At 43.9% G+C, this 23,320-nt stretch overlaps 1 protein-coding gene across 1 annotated transcript in view; it reads left to right on the top strand.

The window, feature by feature from the left end:
* The window catches only part of LOC129836349 (protocadherin-15-like), a 340,099-nt gene that overhangs the window by 127,689 nt on the left and 189,090 nt on the right, over nucleotides 1-23,320 (top strand). The window contains exons 6-10 of the mRNA XM_055902394.1: nucleotides 7,178-7,338; nucleotides 8,309-8,464; nucleotides 11,621-11,740; nucleotides 11,909-12,019; nucleotides 16,124-16,294. Coding sequence (XP_055758369.1) covers nucleotides 7,178-7,338; nucleotides 8,309-8,464; nucleotides 11,621-11,740; nucleotides 11,909-12,019; nucleotides 16,124-16,294 — 719 coding nt within the window. The remainder of the gene's footprint in view (nucleotides 1-7,177; nucleotides 7,339-8,308; nucleotides 8,465-11,620; nucleotides 11,741-11,908; nucleotides 12,020-16,123; nucleotides 16,295-23,320) is intronic.

Below are 23,320 nucleotides of genomic sequence, written 5' to 3' on the forward strand. Positions count from 1 at the left end.
TGCCCGTGTTTACTTATTTAGGGTTGCACCTGGTAGGATCATTGATAATATGTGTGAGATTGAGGGCATCAAGCTTAGATTGTAGGACGGCCGGGGTGTTAAGCTTATCCCAGTTTAGGTCACCTAACAGTACAAACTCTGAAGATAAGTGGGGGGCAATTAATTCACATATGGTGCCCAGGGCACAGCTGGGGGCCGAGGGGGGTCTATAACAAGCGGCAACAGTGAGAGACTTATTTCTGGGAAGGTGAATTTTTTAAAGTAGAAGCTCAAACTGTTTGGGAACAGACCTGGGTAGCATGACAGAACTCTGTAGGCTATCTCTGCAGTAGATTGCAACTCCAACTCCAATAGATTTTGCAACTCTACAAAATGTTGTAGTTGGGGATGGACATTTCAGAATTTTTGGGGGCCTTCCTAAGCCATGATTCAGACACGGCTAGGACATCAGGGTTGGCGGAGTGTGCTAAAGCAGTGATTAAACAAACTTAGGGAGGAGGCTTTTGTTGTTAACATGCATGAATCCAAGGCTTTTACGATTACAAAAGTCAACAAATGATAGCGCCTGGGGAATAGGAGTGGAACTGAGGGCTACAGAGCCTGAGTTAACCTCTACATCACCAGAGGAACAGAGGAGGAGTAGGAAAAGGGTACGGCTAAAGGCTATAAGAACTGGTCGTCTAGTGGGTCGGGGACAGAGAATAAAAGGAGCAGATTTCTGGGCGTGGTAGAATAGATTTAAGGCATAATGTACAGACAAGGGTATGGTAGGATGTGAGTACAGTGGAGGTAAACCTAGGCGTTGAGTGACGATGAGAGAGGTTTCGTCTCTGGAGGGACTAGTTCAGCCAGGTGAGGTTTCCGAACGTGTGTGGGGTGGGACGTCAGTTCCTTATTTTGAGCGGGACTGACGGCTCTATAGTGAAATAAAACAATAAAAACTAGCCAAGACAGCAGTAGACAAGGCATATTGACATTAGAGAGAGACATAAAGCAATCACAGGTGTTGATCAGGAGAGCTAAGACAACAACGGGTAAATGGCGATGAATGGGCAGAGCGGGTCAGTTAGGTACATACAGAAGGCTGGGGCCGACAGGTAATCAAAATGAAGTACCATGTTATTGAAACAGTCTAGGGGGCATCAACTGTGTAGCCGAGTGATCATAGGGTCATTAGAGCAGCAATAGATGAGTCAGGGTGCTGTTCGGCAGTCACTACTACGCTTGGCGAGCAGGGGACACAGCGTTCAGAAAAGCTAAGATAGCAGGCCGGGGCTAGAAGATGGTTCTTCGGCGACATCGTAACAGAATTTCCTGTTGAGACCACATCGGGCGATCACTTCAGCAGTCCAGTCTCGTTGGATCAGCGGGGCTCTGTGTCGACAATAAAGGTTCCAGGCCAATTGGCTAAGGAGGTTTTGTAGCCCTAGAATTAGCTGGTATATGGGCCTAGCTCGAGGCTAGCTAAAGGCTAGCTGGTGCTTGCTTCGGGACAGAGGCGTTAACTTACAGTAGCCACTCGTTTGCAGCTAGTTAGCTGCGATGATCCGGAGTAATTATCCGGTGTAATGCTCCAGAGCGGCAGGAATCCGGGGATATGGTAGAGAGAAGCAGTCCAATATGCTCTGGGTTGATATCGTGCTGTGCAGACTGGCAGGTGTTGTCCGAGCTAAGGCTCGTAGAAGATGACGAGGGAAAAAGGTGAGGACCGCTAGCCGTGGCTAACAAAGACTAGTAGCTAGTTAGCGGGTTAGCTCCTGATGAAAGTTCCAGTTATAAGGAATAAAAATAGCAGATCCGTACCACATTGGGTGAGGCGGGTTGCAGGAAAGTATATTTAGTTCTTAGATAGAAAGTGAGATTAAGATATATACGAAAAAGACTGGCTATTTACACGGGATGAGACACGGGATAAGACAAAGACAGATACACACTTCCTACTGTAGCGCCATCTTGGACATGCTCAGTGATTGTGGAGGCCAGGTCATCTGATGCAGCAATACATCACCCTACTTCTTGGTCAAATAGCCATTACACAGCGTGTAGGTGTGTTGGGTCATTGTCCTGTTGAAAAACAAATTGTAGTACCACTAAGAGCAAACCAAATGGGATGGCGTTTCACTGCAGAATGCTGTGGTAGCCATGCTGGTTAAGTGTGCCCTGAATTCGAAATAAATTACAGACAGTGTCACCAGCAAAGGACCATCACACCTCCTCCCCCATGTTTCATGGTGGGAACCACACATGCAGAGATCATCCGTTCACCTACCCTCACAAAGACACGGCGGTTGGAACCAACAACCTCAAATTTGGACTCATCAGACCAAAGGACAGATTTATGTCCATTGCCTGTTTTTCTTGGACCAAGCGAGTCTCTTCTTCTCTTTGGTGTCCTTTGGTAGTGGTTTCTTGGCAGCAATTCAACCATGAAAGCCTGGTTCACATAGTTTCCTCTGAATAGTTGATGTTGAGATGTGTCTGTTACTTGAACTCTGTGAAGCATTTATTTAGGCTGCAATCTGAGGTTCAGTTAACTCTAATGAACTTACCCTCTGCAGCAGAGGTAACTCTGGGTCTTCCTTTCCTGTGGCGATCCTCATTAGAGCCAGTTTCATCATAGCACTTAATGGTTTTTGCGACTGCACTTGAAGAAACTTTAGAAGTTCTTGACATTTTCAGTATTGACTGACCTTCATGTCTTAAAGTAATGATGGACTGTCATTTCTCTTTGCTTATTTGAGGTGTTCTTGCCATAATATGGACTTGGTATTTTACCAAATAGGGCTATCTTCTGTATATCACCCCTACCTTGTCACAAAACAAATGATTGGCTCAAACACATTAAGTAGGAAAGAAATTCCACAAATTAACTTTTAACAAGGCACACCTGTTAATTGAAAAGCATTCCAGGTGGCTACCTCATGAAGCTGTTTGAGAGAATGTCAAGAGTGTGCAAAGCTGTCATCAAGGCAAAAAGTGGCTACTTTGAAGAATCTCAAATTTAACATTTATTTTGTTTTGTTTAACACTTTTTTGGTTACTTCATGATTCCTTGTGTTATTTCATAGTTTTGATGTCTTCACTATTATTATACAATGTAGAAAATAGTAAAAAATAAAGAAAACCCCTTGAATGAGAAGATATGTCCAAACTTTTGACTGGTTTTGTAAATGCAAGCAGAGAATACTGTATATGCTTTGCTACATTACTTCTGAGTATACGTATTTTGTCTTGCAACATTTTTAGAAAATATGGCTCCACATTAATTGGTCACAATCCCGGATCCGGGAGCACCCCCATCAGTAAAAAAGCTGACTAGCATAGCCTAGCATAGCGTCACAAGTAAATACTAGCATCTAAATATCATTAAATCACAAGTCCAAGACACCAGTTGAAAGATACACATCTTGTGAATCCAGCCATCATTTCAGATTTTTTAAATGTTTTACAGGGAAGACACAATATGTACACTGCTCAAAAAAATAAAGGGAACACTTATACAACACAATGTAACTCCAAGTCAATCACACTTCTGTGAAATCAAACTGTCCACTTAGGAAGCAACACTGATTGACAATAAATTTCACATGCTGTTGTGCAAATGGAATAGACAAAAGGTGGAAATTATAGGCAATTAGTAAGACACCCCCAAAAAAGGAATGGTTCTGCAGGTGGTGACCACAGACCACTTCTCAGTTCCTATGCTTCCTGGCTGATGTTTTGGTCACTTTTGAATGCTGGCGGTGCTTTCACTCTAGTGGTAGCATGAGTCGGAGTCTACAACCCACACAAGTGGCTCAGGTAGTGCAGTTCATCCAGGATGGCACGTCAATGCGAGCTGTGGCAAAAAGGTTTGCTGTGTCTGTCAGCGTAGTGTCCAGAGCATGGAGGCGCTACCAGGAGACAGGCCAGTACATCAGGAGACGTGGAGGAGCCCGTAGGAGGGCAACAACCCAGCAGCAGGACCGCTACCTCCGCCTTTGTGCAAGGAGGTGCACTGCCAGAGCTCTGCAAAATTACCTCCAGCAGGCCACAAATGTGCATGTGTCTGCTCAAACGGTCAGAAACAGACTCCATGAGGGTGGTATGAGGGCCCGACGTCCACAGGTGGGGGTTGTGCTTACAGCCCAACACCGTGCAGGACGTTTGGCATTTGCCAGAGAACACCAAGATTGGCAAATTCGCCACTGGCGCCCTGTGCTCTTCACAGATGAAAGCAGGTTCACACTGAGCACATGAGCACATGTGACAGACGTGACAGAGTCTGGAGACGTCGTGGAGAACGTTCTGCTGCCTGCAACATCCTCCAGCATGACCGGTTTGGTGGTGGGTCAGTCATGGTGTGGGGTGGCATTTCTTTGTGGGGCCGCACAGCCCTCTATGTGCTCGCCAGAGGTAGCCTGACTGCCATTAGGTACCGAGATGAGATCCTCAGAGCCCTTGTGAGACCATATGCTGACACATGCACATTTGTGGCCTGCTGGAGGTCATTTTGCAGGGTTCTGGCAGTGCACCTCCTTGCACAAAGGCGGAGGTAGCGGTCCTGCTGCTGGGTTGATGCCCTCCTACGGCCTCCTCCACGTCTCCTGATGTACTGGCCTGTCTCCTGGTAGCGCCTCCATGCTCTGGACACTACGCTGACAGACACAGCAAACCTTTTTGCCACAGCTCGCATTGGCGTGCCATCCTGGATGAACTGCACTACCTGAGCCACATGTGTGGGTTGTAGACTCCGTCTCATGCTACCACTAGAGTGAAAGCACCGCCAGCATTCAAAAGTGACCAAAACATCAGCCAGGTAGCATAGGAACTTGAGAAGTGGTCTGTGGTCACCACCTGCAGAACCATTCCTTTTTTGGGGGTGTCTTACTAATTGCCTATAATTTCCACCTTTTGTCTATTCCATTTGCACAACAGCATGTGAAATTTATTGTCAATCAGTGTTGCTTCCTAAGTGGACAGTTTGATTTCACAGAAGTGTGATTGACTTGGAGTTACATTGTGTTGTTTAAGTGTTCCCTTTATTTTTTTGAGCAGTGTATTTCTATTAGCTAACCACGATAGCAAAAGACACAACTTTTTTTTCCCACCATTTTTTTCCTGCATATCACAATTTCGACCAAATAAAGATATAAATAGTCACTAACCAAGAAACAACTTCATCAGATGACAGTCTGATAACATATTTATTGTATAGCATATGTTTTGTTAGAAAAATGTGCATATTTCAGGTATAAATCATAGTTTTACATTGCAGCCACCATCACAACTCTCACCAAAGCAACTAGAATAACTACAGAGACCAACGTGAATTAACTAAATACTCATCATTAAAACATTTATGAAAAATACACAGCGTACAGCAAATGAAAGACAAAGATCTTGTGAATCCAGCCAATATTTCTGATTTTTTAAGTGTTTTACAGCGAAAACACAATATAGCATTATATTAGCTTACTACAATAGCCAACCACACAACAGCATTGATTCAAGCCAACAATAGCGATAACGAATAAACCAGCAAAAGATATAAATTTTTTCACTAACCTTCTCAAACTTCTTCAGATGACAGTCCTATAACATCATATTACACAATACATATAGAGTTTGTTCGAAAATGTGCATATTTAGCGGCACAAATCGTAGTTATACAATGAGAATAGTAGCCAAGCTGCCAACAATATGTCGGGAGAAATCTTGGTAGAGGCACCTAATCTAATCAGTAACTAATCATAAACTTGACTAAAAAATACAGGTTGGACAGCAAATGAAAGATACATTAGTTCTTAATGCAACCGCTGTGTTAGATTTTTAAAATTAACGTTACTACGACATACAGCGTGCGTTAAAGCGAGACCGCACCGAAATTAATGGCGGAACAGTAGTTTTACATTTTTCAACAGAACAACGAATTAACATCATAAATACTTCTTACTTTTTGATGAGCTCCCATCAGAATCTTGGGCAAGTTGTCCTTTGTCCAGAGGAATCGTTGCTTGGTTGTAGATTGTCGCCTTCAACTTTGGAATTAGCAGTAAACATTAGCCATGTGGCGAAGACGTGTCCAACTCACCATAACGCAGCACAAATAAAATACCAAAAATCGCAATATACTGATATAAACTGATATAACTCTGTTTAAAATAACAACATTATGATGTCTTTAACACCTATATCGAATAAAATCAGAGCCGGATATATCTAAGGCCTATAACGGGAGCTTTCTAGAACACCATCCTGAGGTCTGTCTTGCGTCATGGCGAATGAAGGAAAGACTGGACCCCACGTTCCCAGTCCATTTATATGGCCTCAGATCTGCCTAGCAACTCCATTCCAATTCTCACTATTTGCTGACATCTAGGGGAAGGCGTATGCAGTGCATCTCAACCAATAGAAGACATGCAAATTAATAAACTGACCTCAGAACAGCCTGGCTGATTTCAGATTTCTCACTTCCTCACAGGAAAATTGCTCCAACTTGAGTTCTGTTTTACTCACAGATATAATTCAAACGGTTTTAGAAACTAGAGAGTGTTTTCTATCCAATAGTAATACTAATATGCATATTTTACGAGCAAGAATTGAGTACGAGGCAGTTTAATCTGGGAACGAAATTTTTACAAAGTGAAAACAGCGCCCCCTATTGAGAAAAGGTTAACAAGGTCAGGAGGTTTTGTGGTGTAGTCATGGTACCCTAACAAGCATGCCAATCAAACAAGGCACAATTGGTTGGTTTCCTCCAGCCAATGCCAAACCCAGAATTCCAAGGCTGTGTTTCTAGAGGCAGCTGAGCAGAGAGAGAGAATGTCTGGCCAGTGCTCGAGTACTGCAGTGTCGGATTCTAATCATTCTAATCATGATTTAAAAACAAGGATGAAAATCATCTAATACTTAAGTGGCTCTTGAGGAACAGAATTTGGTCATGCCTGGGGTGAGCTATGATGTAGCTTTCTCCGCAAAGGGATTCAGAAGCTTTGGAGAGTATGTGGACCCTGATAATTATTCTGCTGTGTAACATGACTGACTGTTAGTTGAGGCATAGTGCTTACAACACCAGCGTTAATGGGTTGGCGTTTGCATGGGCGACATACTGGACAGAAATCTGTTAAATTAATTTAAGTTGCAATGGATAAAAGTGTTATGCTAAATTACAATATAACATACTTATTCTGTGCAGGCACAGTTCTGGTGGAGAATATGCAGATCAACGGGAGAGCAGAGGACCCAGACAGGACCATCTCTCTGATCCTGCTTGACAACTATAACTACTGGGTCATCCTGGATCCCGTCAGACAGAGACTGTTCCTCAACAGCACCGGACGTGTCCTGGACAGAGATGTGAGTATGGACCTGGGTTTGGATGCTGTTGTTAGTAGAGGAAAATGCTTTTACATTTAAAAAAAAATGCAAACACAAGCACAGACACACCTGCCTACACACACACACATACACACAGTTCCACTGATACTTAAATTGTATGCAAATACATTGTAAGCGCTCCAAAACACATTGATATTCCAAAACCGCACAATTATTTTATTATAATTATAATTTAATTATTTTCATGGGGGGGGGGGGGTAGAATTGATATTGCAGATAGATTGTGGCTTCGATCAATGTAATTGTCTGGATCATTTCCAATCCCCCATATATTTTTTTGTTGTAAATATATAAATAAAATATATATTTTTGAATATGGTTTCCTTTATTATTTTCCCCTAACCCTACCACCCCTGCCCTAATTGGAGTGAACTAATGGACAACACCACTTAGTCTTATTGATTTGAGAAAATAAGACAGGCCTGCTGCATGCTGGAAATGGTCATCAAGAAATATCATCAACGTTTGACTGTTTTTCACAATGAGAACAGTTTGGCCGCTGTAAATACTGGTATCAAAACAAGTCCAAGAATGCTTGAAGTGCTATACAGATCCCACTGTTTTGAGGCTCCTGGATTGATTGCACTGCAATTTCCTCATTGTAAGGACAAATCAGTTCTGTTGGATTGATTTGAAACCTCTGCCTCCTTGTCTTGGAGCCCATCCACCACTTCCCTGTTCAGAGTCTGTAAAATCCCAGAACACTGTGAGGTAGAAAAGCATTCTTTCTGTGGCTGTGTTGGAAACATTTGGAACTAATCACCTACTGAGTGCGTTCGAGCAGTGTGACAATGTATTTTACAAAGATCATTGCATAATTATTGGTTTATTGAATTGGTTGATTTCTTGTATCTTTTTCTCTCTCTCTTTCTCTTTCTCTTGCTCTCTCTTCTCTCTCTCACTCGCTCACTCTCTTTCTCACCCTCAGCCCCCCTCCTCTATCACTACAATCGTGGTGAAGGTCCAGTGCACCAGTGAGCTGGTTGGGACAGTGATTCTTCACGAGGTCCGGATTGTAGTCAGGGACAAAAACGACAACACACCTCGCTTTCAGCAGCCACGCTACTATGTGGCCGTCAACGAGGTGAGAGAGAGGGAGAGAGAGTTACTACAACAATTGTTGCTTTTTGCTTTAGTGAGCATTTCTTTCTCCCCCGGGTAAGTAATTCAGCCTGGCATGACCCTTCCCACAGAGGTCAGCAAAGCCCAGAGGCCTTACAGACAGTGACTCCTATACTGACTACTGTTGAAGCAATTATGTAGTACATTAATGCTTCATTCTTTCAAATACAAAGAAAGGTCAAGGTTTGGTCATCATTGAAATTAAGGACCTACCTAGTTAAAGAGCCAAAGCTTTGTTGATGTAGGCACAGTGGAATAGAGTGTAGACTAGGCTACTCTGCAGTAACGGGAGTATTCTGCACAGGGTTCCACATCTTATTTTTCTCCGTTTTTTTTCTCTGTTACGCCTTCTGCACGGAGACAGAGTAAAACATGACAACAGCTATTCTACGCATATTAGGCAGCAGCTTCTACGCATATTAGGCAGCAGCTTCCGAGGATAACAAAACAATAGCAGGTCCTAAGATCTCCTGGATATCTGTTCTTCCTCTATTGCATGAAATTGCTCTGACGCATGGACGGTATCACACTAGTTATGCGTTCCCAGTGAATCATGGGGTTCCTGTCTGTGTTCTCTGTGTAATTTAGATGTCACCATACTCACTATCTGACCCAGAGAGCTCAACGATACTAGTGTGTGCATGTTTTATTTACAACAAAGTGATAGCGGCATGAGTCAGTACTCTCCCTACCATACAGAGAGGACAGTGGAATATCACATTTTATACAACGGGTGGATCTAATGCTGAATGGGTAAAACCTCAGTTCCAGCCGGTGTCTATTCCACAAGTTACCACCTGCTAAATATACTACGTTAAAATGCCTATTTACTCTGTTCCATCTGACTGTGTAATCCACTGTCTCATCAACCCAGCCAGGCAATTTATAATCTTGATCTCCACTATAAAAGCATTTAGACATTATCTCACGTTTCATTTAGACTAACATTTAGTTTTCAGCAGAAATTTGTATAAACCTTGCTGTCTGTCTCTCCAACTTTTGCAACAGTGTTTCAGTATTCAAATTCGATCTCCAACTGTCGCAAAGTAATGAACGTGTCGGGGATCATGATGACACAGACAGGCAGGCAGCTTTTCTCAGCCAGTTGAAATCAAGAATCAGCTTACTTTTATGGATATATACAAATAAATGTCAGTAGAAGACAGATAAAATGCAGCTAGTTTGCAGTCTCTCCAGCTTCAGTTTGAAGTGATTGTGTTAGTTGTGTTGTTGGCTAGCTACTCTGAACAACAGTGTTCTGACGAGAGAGCACATTTTCTATGCCAGGTGAAATCGCACATCATTAGCTCATTAGTTTACAGCTTAAACAAATGCAAATGTAACTACATTTCTGGCTGCACTGACTGTAAGTTAGACGTAGTTGGCTAGCTAGCAAGCAAGACATAAGAACATTGCCAGCCATTATGGCATTTAGAACGGACGACTGGGTCGCGTCCATATATACAGAACAAAAAGACTGAACAACTGGGTCGCGTCTCTGGCAACCGAACCAATAGAACGAACAACCAGCCAGCTTCGGTAGTAACCCTAGATTTGTGTCGGACTATATATTGTGGAAGGATGAAATAGTATGAATAAATTCCTCAAAATAATGTTTTTAATTAAAATATGTAAATCGTTATTTGAATATGTTGTTAACCCGTTGTATAAAAGTGACAATTCCCCCAAAGACGTTGTTTGGAGGAAATGTTGGTACAGTTAACAATACCCATATTATGTCATGTTTCATGTTTTGTGTGACCCCAGGAAGAGTAGCTGCTGCTTTTGCAACAGCTAATGGGGATCCTAATAAAATACCAAATACCAAAATACCCGTGCCAATATATCCTCCAACACCGGCTTCTCTTAAATATTTTGTATTAGGCATCACTGTGTTTAGAGTTATATAATATGTCTAATCAAAAACAGCCTGTGATATCTACACCTACAGCAAATTGACTTTTGGCTGCAATTTGCAGTAAAACCTTTTTTTTTTACCACAAACTGTTATCTACCTACAGTATGCTTAAATGAAACGTACATTTTGACCAAAAGGTCTGCAGAAATGAACAAACAAACTAATTATGTGGATACAGAATGTGCATACACATTTGATGATTGATTTTAATCTCCTACATTTTCTGATATAGCTCTCTGAAATTGCTATGGTTCTCATCCATCATATCTCGCAGCTGTCAGAAGAAATACATTTCATTTAATGTTGAGTGTCACTGTCAAATACACTAGTTATTTCTCTGATTCTCTTTTCCAAAATGTCATCACATTACATTAATGACACTGGACACATCTTATTATTTCAGCAAACCTTTGATATGTACAGATGTCAGATCTTAATTTGAGCCAGTTTGCTACAGCTGGAAAATAATCCTGCAGCAACAGGAAATATTAACTATTATGTGGATTAAAATAATGGACATTTCTGTAGAGGTTGATACATTTTTTGTTAGGTCAAATCAAGTCAAAGTGGAAATGACAAACTTTAGAAGGCTTTTTAAACCTCAAAAGCACTTAAAATGTGCAAATTCTCAGCAAAGAAAGTGAACAAATTAAGATCCTACCCCTGTAAGATGCCTGTATCGAGAGCCTCCGAGTCAGACAACCATGACTTTTGTCTCCTTTGTTGACACTTCCTATGTTCTTCACGCTAAGTTCCTGTCAGTGTGTATTATCCCAGGAAACATTACTCCCTGAACAGTGTTTTGAATCAGACTCCACTGCTTTCAAATCTCTCCTGAACTGAGCTCAACTCCCGTCGGGCCCCCAGGTGCTCTAGAACACAGCTCTCTGGAGGCCCCTCTCTCTGCAGCATCTCTCTGAGAGGTTGTTATGGCTGTCAGTGGGGTGCAGAGGCCCCCAGAGAAATACTCATCCACGTCTGCCGATGAAAACATTTTCAGTTTAAATCAGTGCATTCATTCTTCCTAACAACAAAGGTCTCCACTTCTTGCACTTCTGGCAGTATTTGGCCACCTTCTATAGAAGACACTGTGTTCCTTGGGTCAGTAATATCGGTGAGATGTAGCATATAGAGTTGATACAATGTCCAGACAGAGGGACATGCCTGTTGACAGTATTCTGTCTCTATCTCTGCCTCCAGCTCACTCCTGCCGGGACCACCATATTCACAGGCTTCAGTGGAGACAATGGGGCCACAGACATCGATGACGGGCCCAATGGACAGATAGAATATGGCATCCAGTACAACCCCAACGACCCAGTACGTGGATGTAATGATTACTGACTGCAGAGTTTGACTTACTGAAGCTATACGACAATGGGACAGCGGAATAATGTCTGTTGACAGTGAAACCTATGACTGAACACTGCCTGTCTCTCTCTCTTTCTCTTTCTCTCGACCTCTCTGTCTCTCTTTCTGCTTTCTCAGGTGTCTAATACAACTGTGGTTGTAGGGAATACTCTCTCTGGAAACATTGTTCTGGCTGAGAGACTAAACTACGAAGAGAAAACACGCTACCTGGTCATTGTTAAAGCCAATGTGAGACACTTTCTTTGTTTGTTTGTGTGCTCCAGAAGTGTGTGTGTGTGCATACGCATGTGTGTTTGTGCATATGAAATATTAATGAACAATATGTTTTGCTTGGTGTCATGGTAGTGAATTGATAGTGAGAGTTTTTGAATGTTTAGGACTTGAGGTTCCATGGATCTGTTTGTTTTCTACTCTAGCTAAGAGAATGGATTGGCGTTTTGCAAGGTTTTGGACTGAATGGTTGGTTTAGGGACTTGTTTTGTTCAAAGTGTTAAGTGCGGATGTTTAGAATATAGGGTAAATTGCTGATTGTTACTTTGTTTGGTTTATGCTTCATTAAGTTTGCCATCGCCAGATAAACCAAAACCTTACTACAATGAACAAAAATATAAAAGCAACATGCAACAATTTCTAAGATTTTACTGAGTTACAATACTTGCGAAAGTATTCCCCCCCTCTGGCATTTTTCTTATTTTGTTGCCTTACAACCTGGAATTAAAATATATATTTTTGGGGGGGTTGTATCATTTGATTTACACAACATGCCTGCCACTTTGAAGATGCAAAATATTTTTTATTGTGAAGCAAACAAGAAATAAGACAAAAAACTGAAAACCAGCGTGCATAACTATTTACCCCCCCAAAATCAATACTTTGTAGAGCCACCTTTTACAGAAATTACAGTGGCAAGTCTCTTGGGGTATGTCTCTATGAGCTTGGCACATATAGCCACTGTGATATTTGCCCATTCTTCAAGGCCAAACTGCTCCAGCTCCTTTAAGTTGGATGGGTTCCGCTGGTGTACAGCAATCTTTAAGTCATACCACAGATTCTCAATTGGATTGAGGTCTGGGCTTTGACTAGGCCATTCCAAGACATTTAAATGTTTCCCCTTGAACCACTCGAGTGTTGCTTTAGCAGTATGCTTAGGATCATTGTCCTGCTGGAAAGTGAACCTCCGTCCCATTTTCGAATCTCTGGAAGACTGAAACAGGTTTCCCTCAAGAATTTCCCTGTATTTAGCGGCATCCACCGTTCGTTTCCCAGTCCCTGCCAATGAAAAACATCCCCACAGCATGATGCTGCCACCACCATGCTTCATGGTGATGGTGTTCTCGGGTGATGAGAGGTGCTTGGTTTGTGCCAGACATAGCGTTTTCCTTGATGGCCAAAACGCAAAGTTTTTTGTCTCATCTGACCAGAGTACCTTCTTCCATATGTTTGGGGAGTCTCCCACATGCCTTTTGGCAAACACCAAATGTGTTTGCTTATTTTTTTCTTTAAGCAATGGCTTTTTCTGGCCACTCTTCCATAAAGCCCAGCTCTGTGGAGTGTACGGCTTAAAGTGGTCCTATGGACAGATACTCCAATCTCCGCTGTAGAGTTTAGCAACTCCTTCAGGGTTATCTTTGGTCTCTTTGTTGCCTCTCTGATTAATGTCCTCCTGTCCTGATCCGTGAGTTTTGGTGGGCTGCTCTCTCTTTTGTGTTGCCGTATTCTTTCCATTTTTTAATAATGGATTTAATGGTGCTCCGTGGGATGTTCAAAGATTCTGATATTTTTTTATAACCCAACCCTGATCTGTACTTCTCCACAACTTTGTCCCTGACCTGTTTGGAGAGCCTATTGGCCTTCATGGTGCCACTTGCTTGGTGGTGCCCCTTGTTTTGTGGTGTTGCAGACTCTGGGGCTTTTCAGAACAGGTGTGTATATATACTGAGATCATGTGACACTTAGGTTGCACACAGATGGACTTTGTTTAACTACTTATGTATAAGGAAATCAGTCGATTGAAATCAATTAATATGGCCCTAATCTATGGATTTCACATGACTGGGAATACAGATATCCGTCTGTTAGTCACAGATACCTTCAAGAAAATGTAGGGGTGTGGAAAACCAGTCAGTATCTGGTGTGACCACCATTTGCCTTATGCAGTGCAACACATCTCCTTCGCATAGAGTTGATCAGCCTGTTGATTGTGTCCTGTGGAATGTTATTCCACTCCTCTTCAATGACTATGCAGCGTTGCTGGATATTGACGGAAACTGGAACACGCTGTCGCACACATTTATCCAGAGCATCCCAAACATGTTCAATGGGTGACATGTCTGGTGAGTATGCAGGCCATGGAAGAACTGGGACATTTTCAGCTTCCAGGAATTGTGTACAGATCCTCGCGACATGGGGCTGTGCATTTTCATGCTGAAACATGAGGTGATGGCGGCGGATAAATGGCATGACAATGGGCCTCAGGATCTCGTCATGCTATCTCTGTGCATTGAAATCTCCAATAAAGTGCAATTGTGTTCGCTGTCCGTAACTTATGCCTGCCCATACCATAACCCCACCGCCATCATGGGGCACTCTGTTCACAACGTTGACCATAGCAAACTGCTCGCCCACACAACGCATACACACTTTCTGCCATCTGCCTGATACAGTTGAAACCGGGATTCATCTGTGAAGGGCACACTTCTCCAGCATGCCAGTGGCCGTTGAAGGTGAGCATTTTCCCATTGAAGTCGGTTATGACGCCGAACTGCATTCAGGTCAAGACTCTGGTGAGGACGACGAGCAGGCAGATGAGCTTCCCTGAGACGGTTTCTGACAGTTTGTGCAGAAATTCTTTGGTTGTGCAAACCTACAGTTTCATCAGCTGTCTGGGTGGCTGGTCTCAGATGATTCCGCAGGAGAAGAAGCCTGATGTGGTCCTGGGATGGTGTGGTTACACATGGTCTGCAGTTATGATGTCAGTTGGACATACTTCCAAATTCTCTAAAACGACTTTTGAGGTGGCTATGGTAGAGAAATGAACACTACATTTGCTGGCAAAAGCTCTGGTGGACATTCCTGCAGTCAGCATGCCAATTGCACACTACCTCAAAACTTGAGACATCTGTGGCATTGTGTTGTGTGACGAAACTGCACATTTTAGAGAGGCCTTTTATTGTCCACAACACAAGGTGCACTTGTGTAATGATCATGTTATTTAATCAGCTTCTTGATATGCCACACTTGTCAGGTAGATGGATTATCTTTGCAATGGAGAAATGCTCACTAACAGGGATGTGAACAAATTTGTGCATAAAATTTGAGAGAAATACGCTTTTTGTGAGTATTTCTGGGATCTTTTGTTTCAGCTCATGAAACATGGGATCAACACTTGCTGCGTTTTATTTTTTTGTTCTGTGTAGTTACTATTTGTTGTTACTGAAATGAAAATGTACATAATTGGAAGGAAAGATAGCAGCTGTCGCAGATTACACATTTGCAATTAAAGTGCAAAGCTTTTTACAAAGCCTCTATACGCTTTGATTGTTCGACTGTTTTGAATTCTTTGCTTGACTGACATGGTGTTCTAATCCTAGAATAAAAGCAGCACAATGATCATTGATTTGTTGTGGTTATGTAGAATTTTGTGTTCTGGATTATGAAAGGATGGAGACAGCTTCTCATCAAGGGACAATTGTTTATTCCATCACAAGAAACAAATCCACAAACAAACAACTTTTCAAATAGCCTACAAGTTACATAACCCATAATTACTTTTAGTCCGGAACCACCTAACTGAAAGGTCGGCCCCTTTTTCCTGTTTCCATTACTATTTATTTCCACATTTGCATAACGACTCCAGGCTCTCTTTGGAGCTCCGTCAGATAACTGTTCGTAGGCTAACAGCCTAACAAATCAGGATTTATTTAATTAGAACTTTTAGAAGAGGAAGGGCAGTGGCTCCCAGACTCCCAGCAGGCCACATTAGATATTGGAAATAATGTGGCTCTAATGAGACTGGTTTAAATGCTTAGGGTTTTAATAAATGAATTTTTATAAAATATGTAGTGTGGCCTTGCTTATTATTTCTGGTCATTAGCCGTGAAGAGTCCCTGACAAGGATTATGAATCAGACACTGTAATGCTACAGAATGATATTTTAAGTAGAGCGATGGTACATGAATATATATTTCTCAACCCATTATGCTCACTAAGATTACGAAGTTGATCGTGGAATTGAAAAGAGAAATTGGTCTCTTGTGATTGATTTTGATGATATTTCAATGTGTTATTCATTAATAGCTTTGGTAAGTAACCATGTTGACTTGCATCCTACAGGACCGTGCCCCGTACGATGCCAATAGGCGGACCGCTACGACCACATTGACAATAGATGTTCTGGATGGAGATGACCTGGGCCCCATGTTCCTGCCCTGTGTCCTGGTCAACAACACCCACGACTGCAACCCAGTCACCTACCGAGTCACCATACCAGAATTCACCAAACCGGTACAAAACACACACTGTGTGTGTGTGTGTTTTTGGTTTTGCTATCCTGGGTACCAGAAGTCCTCACAAGGATAGTAAAACAAGAACTCCTCACAACAATAGTAAAACAAGGACATTTGACCGATTCCCACAAGGTAAAAGGCTATTTCAGACTCAGGGGTAATGTTTAGGGTTAGGTTAGTGGGGGTATGGGAGGGGGATTAGGCTTTGTGCGTGTGTAAGCGAACAGGTAGTCAGGCAGGTGATGATCTGACAAGTGTGTATATCATCAGTCACAGCGCTATACTGGCACAGACCAGCCCCACGCTGGAAGAACAGGATGGCAGGAGAGTGTGGAAGTAAATGCCACATCTGCAGCGTTTGAAGTGTGAGTGTGTTCCTCACGCACACTAATCCTTGCTGTTTTGTCTCAGCATGGTCATTTAAAAGCATTTTCTGGTCTGGTGGAACAGCAATTACAGCTGAAGTTTCAGTTAGCTTCAGACTAAAAACACCAGCTGAATTCCAGCCAAAAAGCGATAGAGATTGATATAGCTTTGGTAGGAAATGTAGAGCAGAAAGAGAGGGAGAGAGGGGTGGGTGAGTCAGACTGAGGGAAAGAGAGAGGGGGGGGGCGGTGGGGTGCTGTGGACCTGACATCTCTCACAGGATGTCGGAAATAAGAGGGAGAGAGAAAAGGAAAAGGCCTTTATGAGTGCTGGGAGGTAGTCACCAACTACAGTGTCAAACTGAGATTGGAGTTGCAGAACGTGACAGTCCCATGTGTTTTTTGACGATGTACCTCTGTGTCTTCTCTGCTCACTCTGTGTCACTGGGTCCCTGAGGGAGTAAGAGAGAAAGACTTAAAAATATGGTGATAGTGACTGAGAAGGAGAGGAGATGGACAGTGACCTAAATAGTTAGAGACATGGATAAAGAGAGAGAAATAGAGAGTCATTGTGAATCCAGTTGTTGGCTGAGAGGAGTCAGGGTGATTTATAATTAATGATAAAAGGTTTGCAGACTGCTAAGTATGCAGGGCCGGGGAGCTGTGTGGATTTCTACAGTACAGTACCCAAAGCTCAGCTTTCTCATCAGTGGAAGAAATATTGGAAGCTAGAGAGCAGGAGTAAAAAAGTATTTCTCTATCTCTTGTTCTCTCTCTCTCTCTCTCTCTCTCTCTCTTTTTTTTTTTTGTATCCTGTAAAAGTTTCACTTCAAGTACTGTCTTTTCAAGGTAACTAATTTAGCCAACATCTGAATGTTTCATATTTCCCCAGGCATATAACAATGCCTAGTCTAACATTCCGATGGCTAAACCTCTGGGCATATAGTGCCTAGTCTAACATTCTGGTGGCTAACCTCCTAGGAATATAGTGCCTCAGCTAACCTTCTGATGGCTAAACCTCCTAGGCATATAGTGCCTAGTCTTCACATTCTGGTGGCTAAACCTCATAGGCATACAGTGCATAGTCCTAACCTTCTGGTGGCTAAACCCCCTAGGCATATAGTGCCTAGTCTTAACATTCTGGTGGCTAAACCCCCTAGGCATATAGTGCCTAGTCTTAACATTCTGGTGGCTAAACCTCATAGGCATACAGTGCATAGTCCTAACCTTCTGATGGCTAAACCCCCTATGGGTTCCAAATCATAGGTCTATGACACATAGGTCGTACACACAGTAGACCTACTGAATAAATCCAGGCTTTCTAGGTCCGTTTCCCATCATTTATATTCCGCCTCCAACCCATCTCCCCAACATGACAGAATGAGTGGTGTCAGGTGTAGGAACTTGCCTACCTTGTTTTGTGCCGACTCCTGTTCCACTGATTCAGACTCTTTAGTTTCGACTACAAATCTTGGTGAATCCTGCCAATAACGGCAATTGTTAGGTTCTAAATTCCGGCTCAGTAATCCAGATGGATACCCAAAGAAAGCTCTAGCTAGATGTATTCACCACACTAGGTTGTGCAGCAGTGAGAGCAGATACAGAGTCACAACATATATTTATAACCTCCAACTAGGCCTCCCTTCCCAAACAGACCCCCCTTTTGTGTCTAGGATGAACGATCAATCTCTGTGGCTGGGCAGATGGTGTTATCATCTCAGCATGAGTCCGGTACTCCTTCACACCTCTCAAAGGTCTTCTAATCAGTCAAGTTAGGGAGTGCACATTATTCCAGTCCACTACAGTCCACAACCTAATTATCCTTCTCATACACAAAGAACACTTATTTCTATTTTTAAGAATAAGCCATGTATTCATACTAAGATAATGTAATGATATAATACATATTAAGAGGATATGTATCCTCCAAAGCTATCTATCTATTATGGGCAGTTGAACCAGTAAACCTATGCGCAGACTCTGAGTACAACGCTTGTCCATGGTTTACAGTTTATTACCAGAGTAAAATGGACAGTGTTCACCAGCAAAGCACCCCCACACCATCACACTTCCTCCTCCGTGCTTCAAGGTGGGAACCACACATGCGGAGATCGTCCGTTCACCTACCCTGCATCTCACAAAGACACGGTGGTTGTAACCAAAAATCTCCAATTTGGACTCATCAGACCAAAGGACAGATTTCCACCAGTCTAATCTCTATTGCTTGTGTTTCTTGGCCCAAGCGAGTCTCTTCTTCTTAATGGTGTCCATTGGTAGTGGTTTCTTTGAAACAATTTGACCATGAAGGCCTGATTCACGCAGTCTCCAACAACAGTTGATGTTGAGATGTGTCTGTTGAATTCATTTGGGCTGCAATTTCTGAGGCTGGTAACTCTAATGAACTTATCCTCTGCAGCAGCATTTCCTGAGGCGGTCCTCATGAGAGCCAGTTTCATCATAGCGCTTGATCGTTTTTTCGACTGTACTTGAAGAAACTTTCAAATGTTTTAAAATGTTCCGTATTGACTGACCTTCATGTCTTAAAGTAATGATGGACTGTCATTTCTCTTTGCTTATTTGAGGTGTTCTTCTCATAATATGGACTTGGGCTTTTACCAAATAGGGCTATCTTCTGTATTGAACTCCTACCTTGTCATTGTCACGATCGTCAAAGGTAGAGAGTGAGGACCAAGGCGCAGCATGTGGAAAATAAGCCATCTTCTTTTATTTAGAAGAGAACCAACACAAAACGAAACCACTTTAACAAACTAACAAAATAACAAAACTGACGAACGTGAAGCTAAGAATGAACTAGTGCATACATGCAACATAGAACATCGACCTAGACACAGCGACAATCACCCACCAACAAACAGTGAGAAACAACCTCCCTATGTATGTCTCTCAATCAGAGGAAAACGAAAACACCTGTCTCTGATTGAGAGCCATACAAGGTCAATTAACCCTTTAACCCAACATAGAAACACAACACATAGAAATGCCCACCCAGCTCACGCCCTGACCAATAAACACATACAAAACAAGAGAAAACAGGTCAGGAACGTGACATAACCCCCCCCTTAAGGTGCGAACGCCGGGCGCACCAGCACAAAGTCTAGGGGAGGGTCTGGGTGGGCATCTGACCACGGTGGTGGCTCAGGCTCCGGACGCTGTCCCCACACCACCATAGTCACTCCCCGCTTCTGTATCCCCCTCCCAATGACCACCCTCCAACTAAACCCACCTAAATGAAGGGGCAGCACCGGGATAAGGGGCAGCACCGGGATAAGGGGCAGCACCGGGATAAGGGGCAGCTCCGGGATAAGGGGCAGCTCCGGGATAAGGGGCGGCAGCTCCGGGCTGAGGAACTCTGGCAGGTCCTGGCTGAGGGACTCTGGCAGGTCCTGGCTGGACGGACTCTGGCAGGTCCTGGCTGGACGGACTCTGGCAGGTCCTGGCTGGACGGACTCTGGCAGGTCCTGGCTGGACGGACTCTGGCAGGTCCTGGCTGGACGGACTCTGGCAGGTCCTGGCTGGACGGACTCTGGCAGGTCCTGGCTGGACGGATTCTGGCAGGTCCTGGCTGGACGGACTCTGGCAGGTCCTGGCTGGACGGACTCTGGCAGGTCCTGGCTGGACGGACTCTGGCAGGTCCTGGCTGGACGGCTCTGGCAGGTCCTGGCTGGACGGCTCTGGCTGGTCCTGGCTGGACGGCTCTGGCTGGTCCTGGCTGGACGGCTCTGGCTGGTCCTGGCTGGACGGCTCTGGCTGGTTGGCTCTGGCTGGTCCTGGCTGGACGGCTCTGGCTGGTCCTGGCTGGACGGCTCTGGCTGGTCCTGGCTGGACGGCTCTGGCTGGTCCTGGCTGGACGGCTCTGGCTGGTCCTGGCTGGACGGCTCTGGCTGGTCCTGGCTGGACGGCTCTGGCTGGTCCTGGCTGAACGGCTCTGGCTGGTCCTGGCTGGACGGCTCTGGCTGGTCCTGGCTGGACGGCTCTGAAGGCTCGGGACAGACGGGCAGCGCTGGGCAGGCAGACAGTTCAGACCACGCTGGGCAGGCAGGCAGTTCAGAAAGCGCTGGGAAGGCAGACAGTTCGGGCAGCGCTGAGCAGGCAAGCAGCGCAGGCGGCGTTGGGCAGACGGCCGACTCTGACCTGCTGAGGCGCACAGTAGGCCTCGTGCGTGGTGCCGGAACTGGAGGCACTGGGCTGGAGACATGCACCACAGGGAGAGTGCGTGGAAGGGAACGGGGCTCTGGAAACGCACTGGAAGCCTGGTGCGTGGAGTAGGCACTGGTGGTACTGAGCTGGGGTGGGAAGGTGGCGCCGGATATACCGGACCGTGAAGGAGGACACGCGCTCTTGAGCACCAAGCCTCCCCAACCTTACCAGGTTGAATGGTCCCCGTAGCCCTGCCAGTGCGGCGAGGTGGAATAACCCGCACTGGGCTATGCAGGCGAACCGGGGACACCACCTGTAAGGCTGGTGCCATGTACGCCGGCCCGAGGAGACGTACTGGAGGCCAGATACGTTGGGCCGGCTTCATGACATCCGGCTCGATGCCCAACCTAGCCCTCCCAGTGCGGCAAGGTGGAATAGCCCGCACTGGGCTAAGCACGCGTACTGGGGACACCGTGCGCTTTACCGCATAACACAGTGTCTGACCAGTACGACGCCCTCTCACTCCACGGTAAGCCCGGGGAGTTGGCTCAGGTAACCAACCCGGCTTCGCCACACTCCCCTTTAGCCCCCCCCCCCAAGAAATTTTTGGGTGAGCCTCTCGGGCTTCCGTGCTAGCCGCGTACCCTCATACCTTCGGTTCCTCTCTCCGGTTGCCTCTGCTCTCCTCGCTGCCTCCAGCTGTTCCCATGGGAGGCGATCCTTTCCAGCCAGGATCTCCTCCCATGTGTAGCAACCCTTGCCGTTCAAGACGTCTTCCCATGTCCATTCCTCTGTCTGTCTCTGCTGCTGTCGCTGCCCTTTTCCTTGCTGCTTGATCCTAGTTTGGTGGGTGATTCTGTCACGATCGTCAAAGGTAGAGAGTGAGGACCAAGGCGCAGCATGTGGAAAATAAGCCATCTTCTTTTATTTAGAAGAGAACCAACACAAAACGAAACCACTTTAACAAACTAACAAAATAACAAAACTGACGAACGTGAAGCTAAGAATGAACTAGTGCATACATGTAACATAGAACATCGACCTAGACACAGCGACAATCACCCACCAACAAACAGTGAGAAACAACCTCCCTATGTATGTCTCTCAATCAGAGGAAAACGAAAACACCTGTCTCTGATTGAGAGCCATACAAGGTCAATTAACCCTTTAACCCAACATAGAAACACAACACATAGAAATGCCCACCCAGCTCACGCCCTGACCAATAAACACATACAAAACAAGAGAAAACAGGTCAGGAACGTGACAGTCATACATTTTTAACAAGGCACACCTGTTATTAATTTGTTTAACACTTTTGTGGTTACTACATGCTTCCTTGTGTTATTTCATAGTTTTGATGTCTTCACTATTATTCTACAATGTAGAAAATAGTACAAATAAAGAAAATCCCTGGAATGAGTAGGTGTGACTAAACTTTTGACTGGTACTGTATATCTATAAATATATTAATGAATAACTTACTAATATTAGTAAATATAAGAAAAAGTATTAATAAATGTTTAAAATGCGATTTACAATATTTTATCAATACTTTATGACCAGGGGTTATCATAAAATGTTACCAAATTTGTTTTGCAGAGTTTGTTCAGTCTTCCTAGATTGCAATTCAAGGCTATATTATCAGCTTTTTTCTGGTAGTTCCTTGGAAAACTGTACCTGCTGCAGTAAAACCGTTGTGTTACTACAGTGCTTTCTGAAAGTATTACAAAGTGGGATTAAAATGTATTTAACTCACTTTTTTTGTACACAAAATAATCTGTAATGACATAGTGGACATTTAAGAAAAATAAAACAATACATGTTAGAATCACCTTTGGTAACAATTACAGCTGTAAGTTGTTCTGGGTAAGTCTCGAAGAGCTTTGCACACCTGGTTTGTACAATATTTATACATCGTTCTTTTTAAAATGATTCAAGCTCTGTCAAGTTGGTTGTTGATCATTGCTAGACAGCCATTTCCAGGTCTTGTAATAGGTTTTCAAGTCGATTTAAGGCAAAACTGTAACTAGGCCACTCAGGAACATTAAATGTCGTCTTGGTAAGCAACTCCAGTGTAAATATGTCCCTGTGTTTTAGGTTATTGTCGTGCTGAAAGGTGCATTTGTCTCATAATGTCTGTTGGAAAGCAGACTGAACCAGGTTTCCCTCTGGAAATGTTTCTGTGCTTAGCTCTATTCCGTTTCTTTTTATCAAAAAAACTCCCTGGTCCATGCCGATGACAAGCATACCTATAACATAATGCAGCCACCACCATGATTTAAAATATGAAGAGTGGTAATCAGTGATGTGTTGTGTTGGATTTACCCCAAACATAAAGCTTTGTATTCAGGAATTAATGCTAATTTCTTTGCCACGTTGTTTGCTGTTTTACTTTAATGCCTTATTGCAAACAGGATGCATGTTTTGAAATATGTTTATTCTGTACAGGCTTCCTTCTTTTCACTCTATCATGTAGGTTAGTCTTGTGGAGTAACGAC

Source organism: Salvelinus fontinalis, chromosome 37 (genome assembly GCF_029448725.1).
Source record: "Salvelinus fontinalis isolate EN_2023a chromosome 37, ASM2944872v1, whole genome shotgun sequence".
In the NCBI taxonomy this organism is placed as follows: Eukaryota; Metazoa; Chordata; class Actinopteri; order Salmoniformes; family Salmonidae; genus Salvelinus; species Salvelinus fontinalis.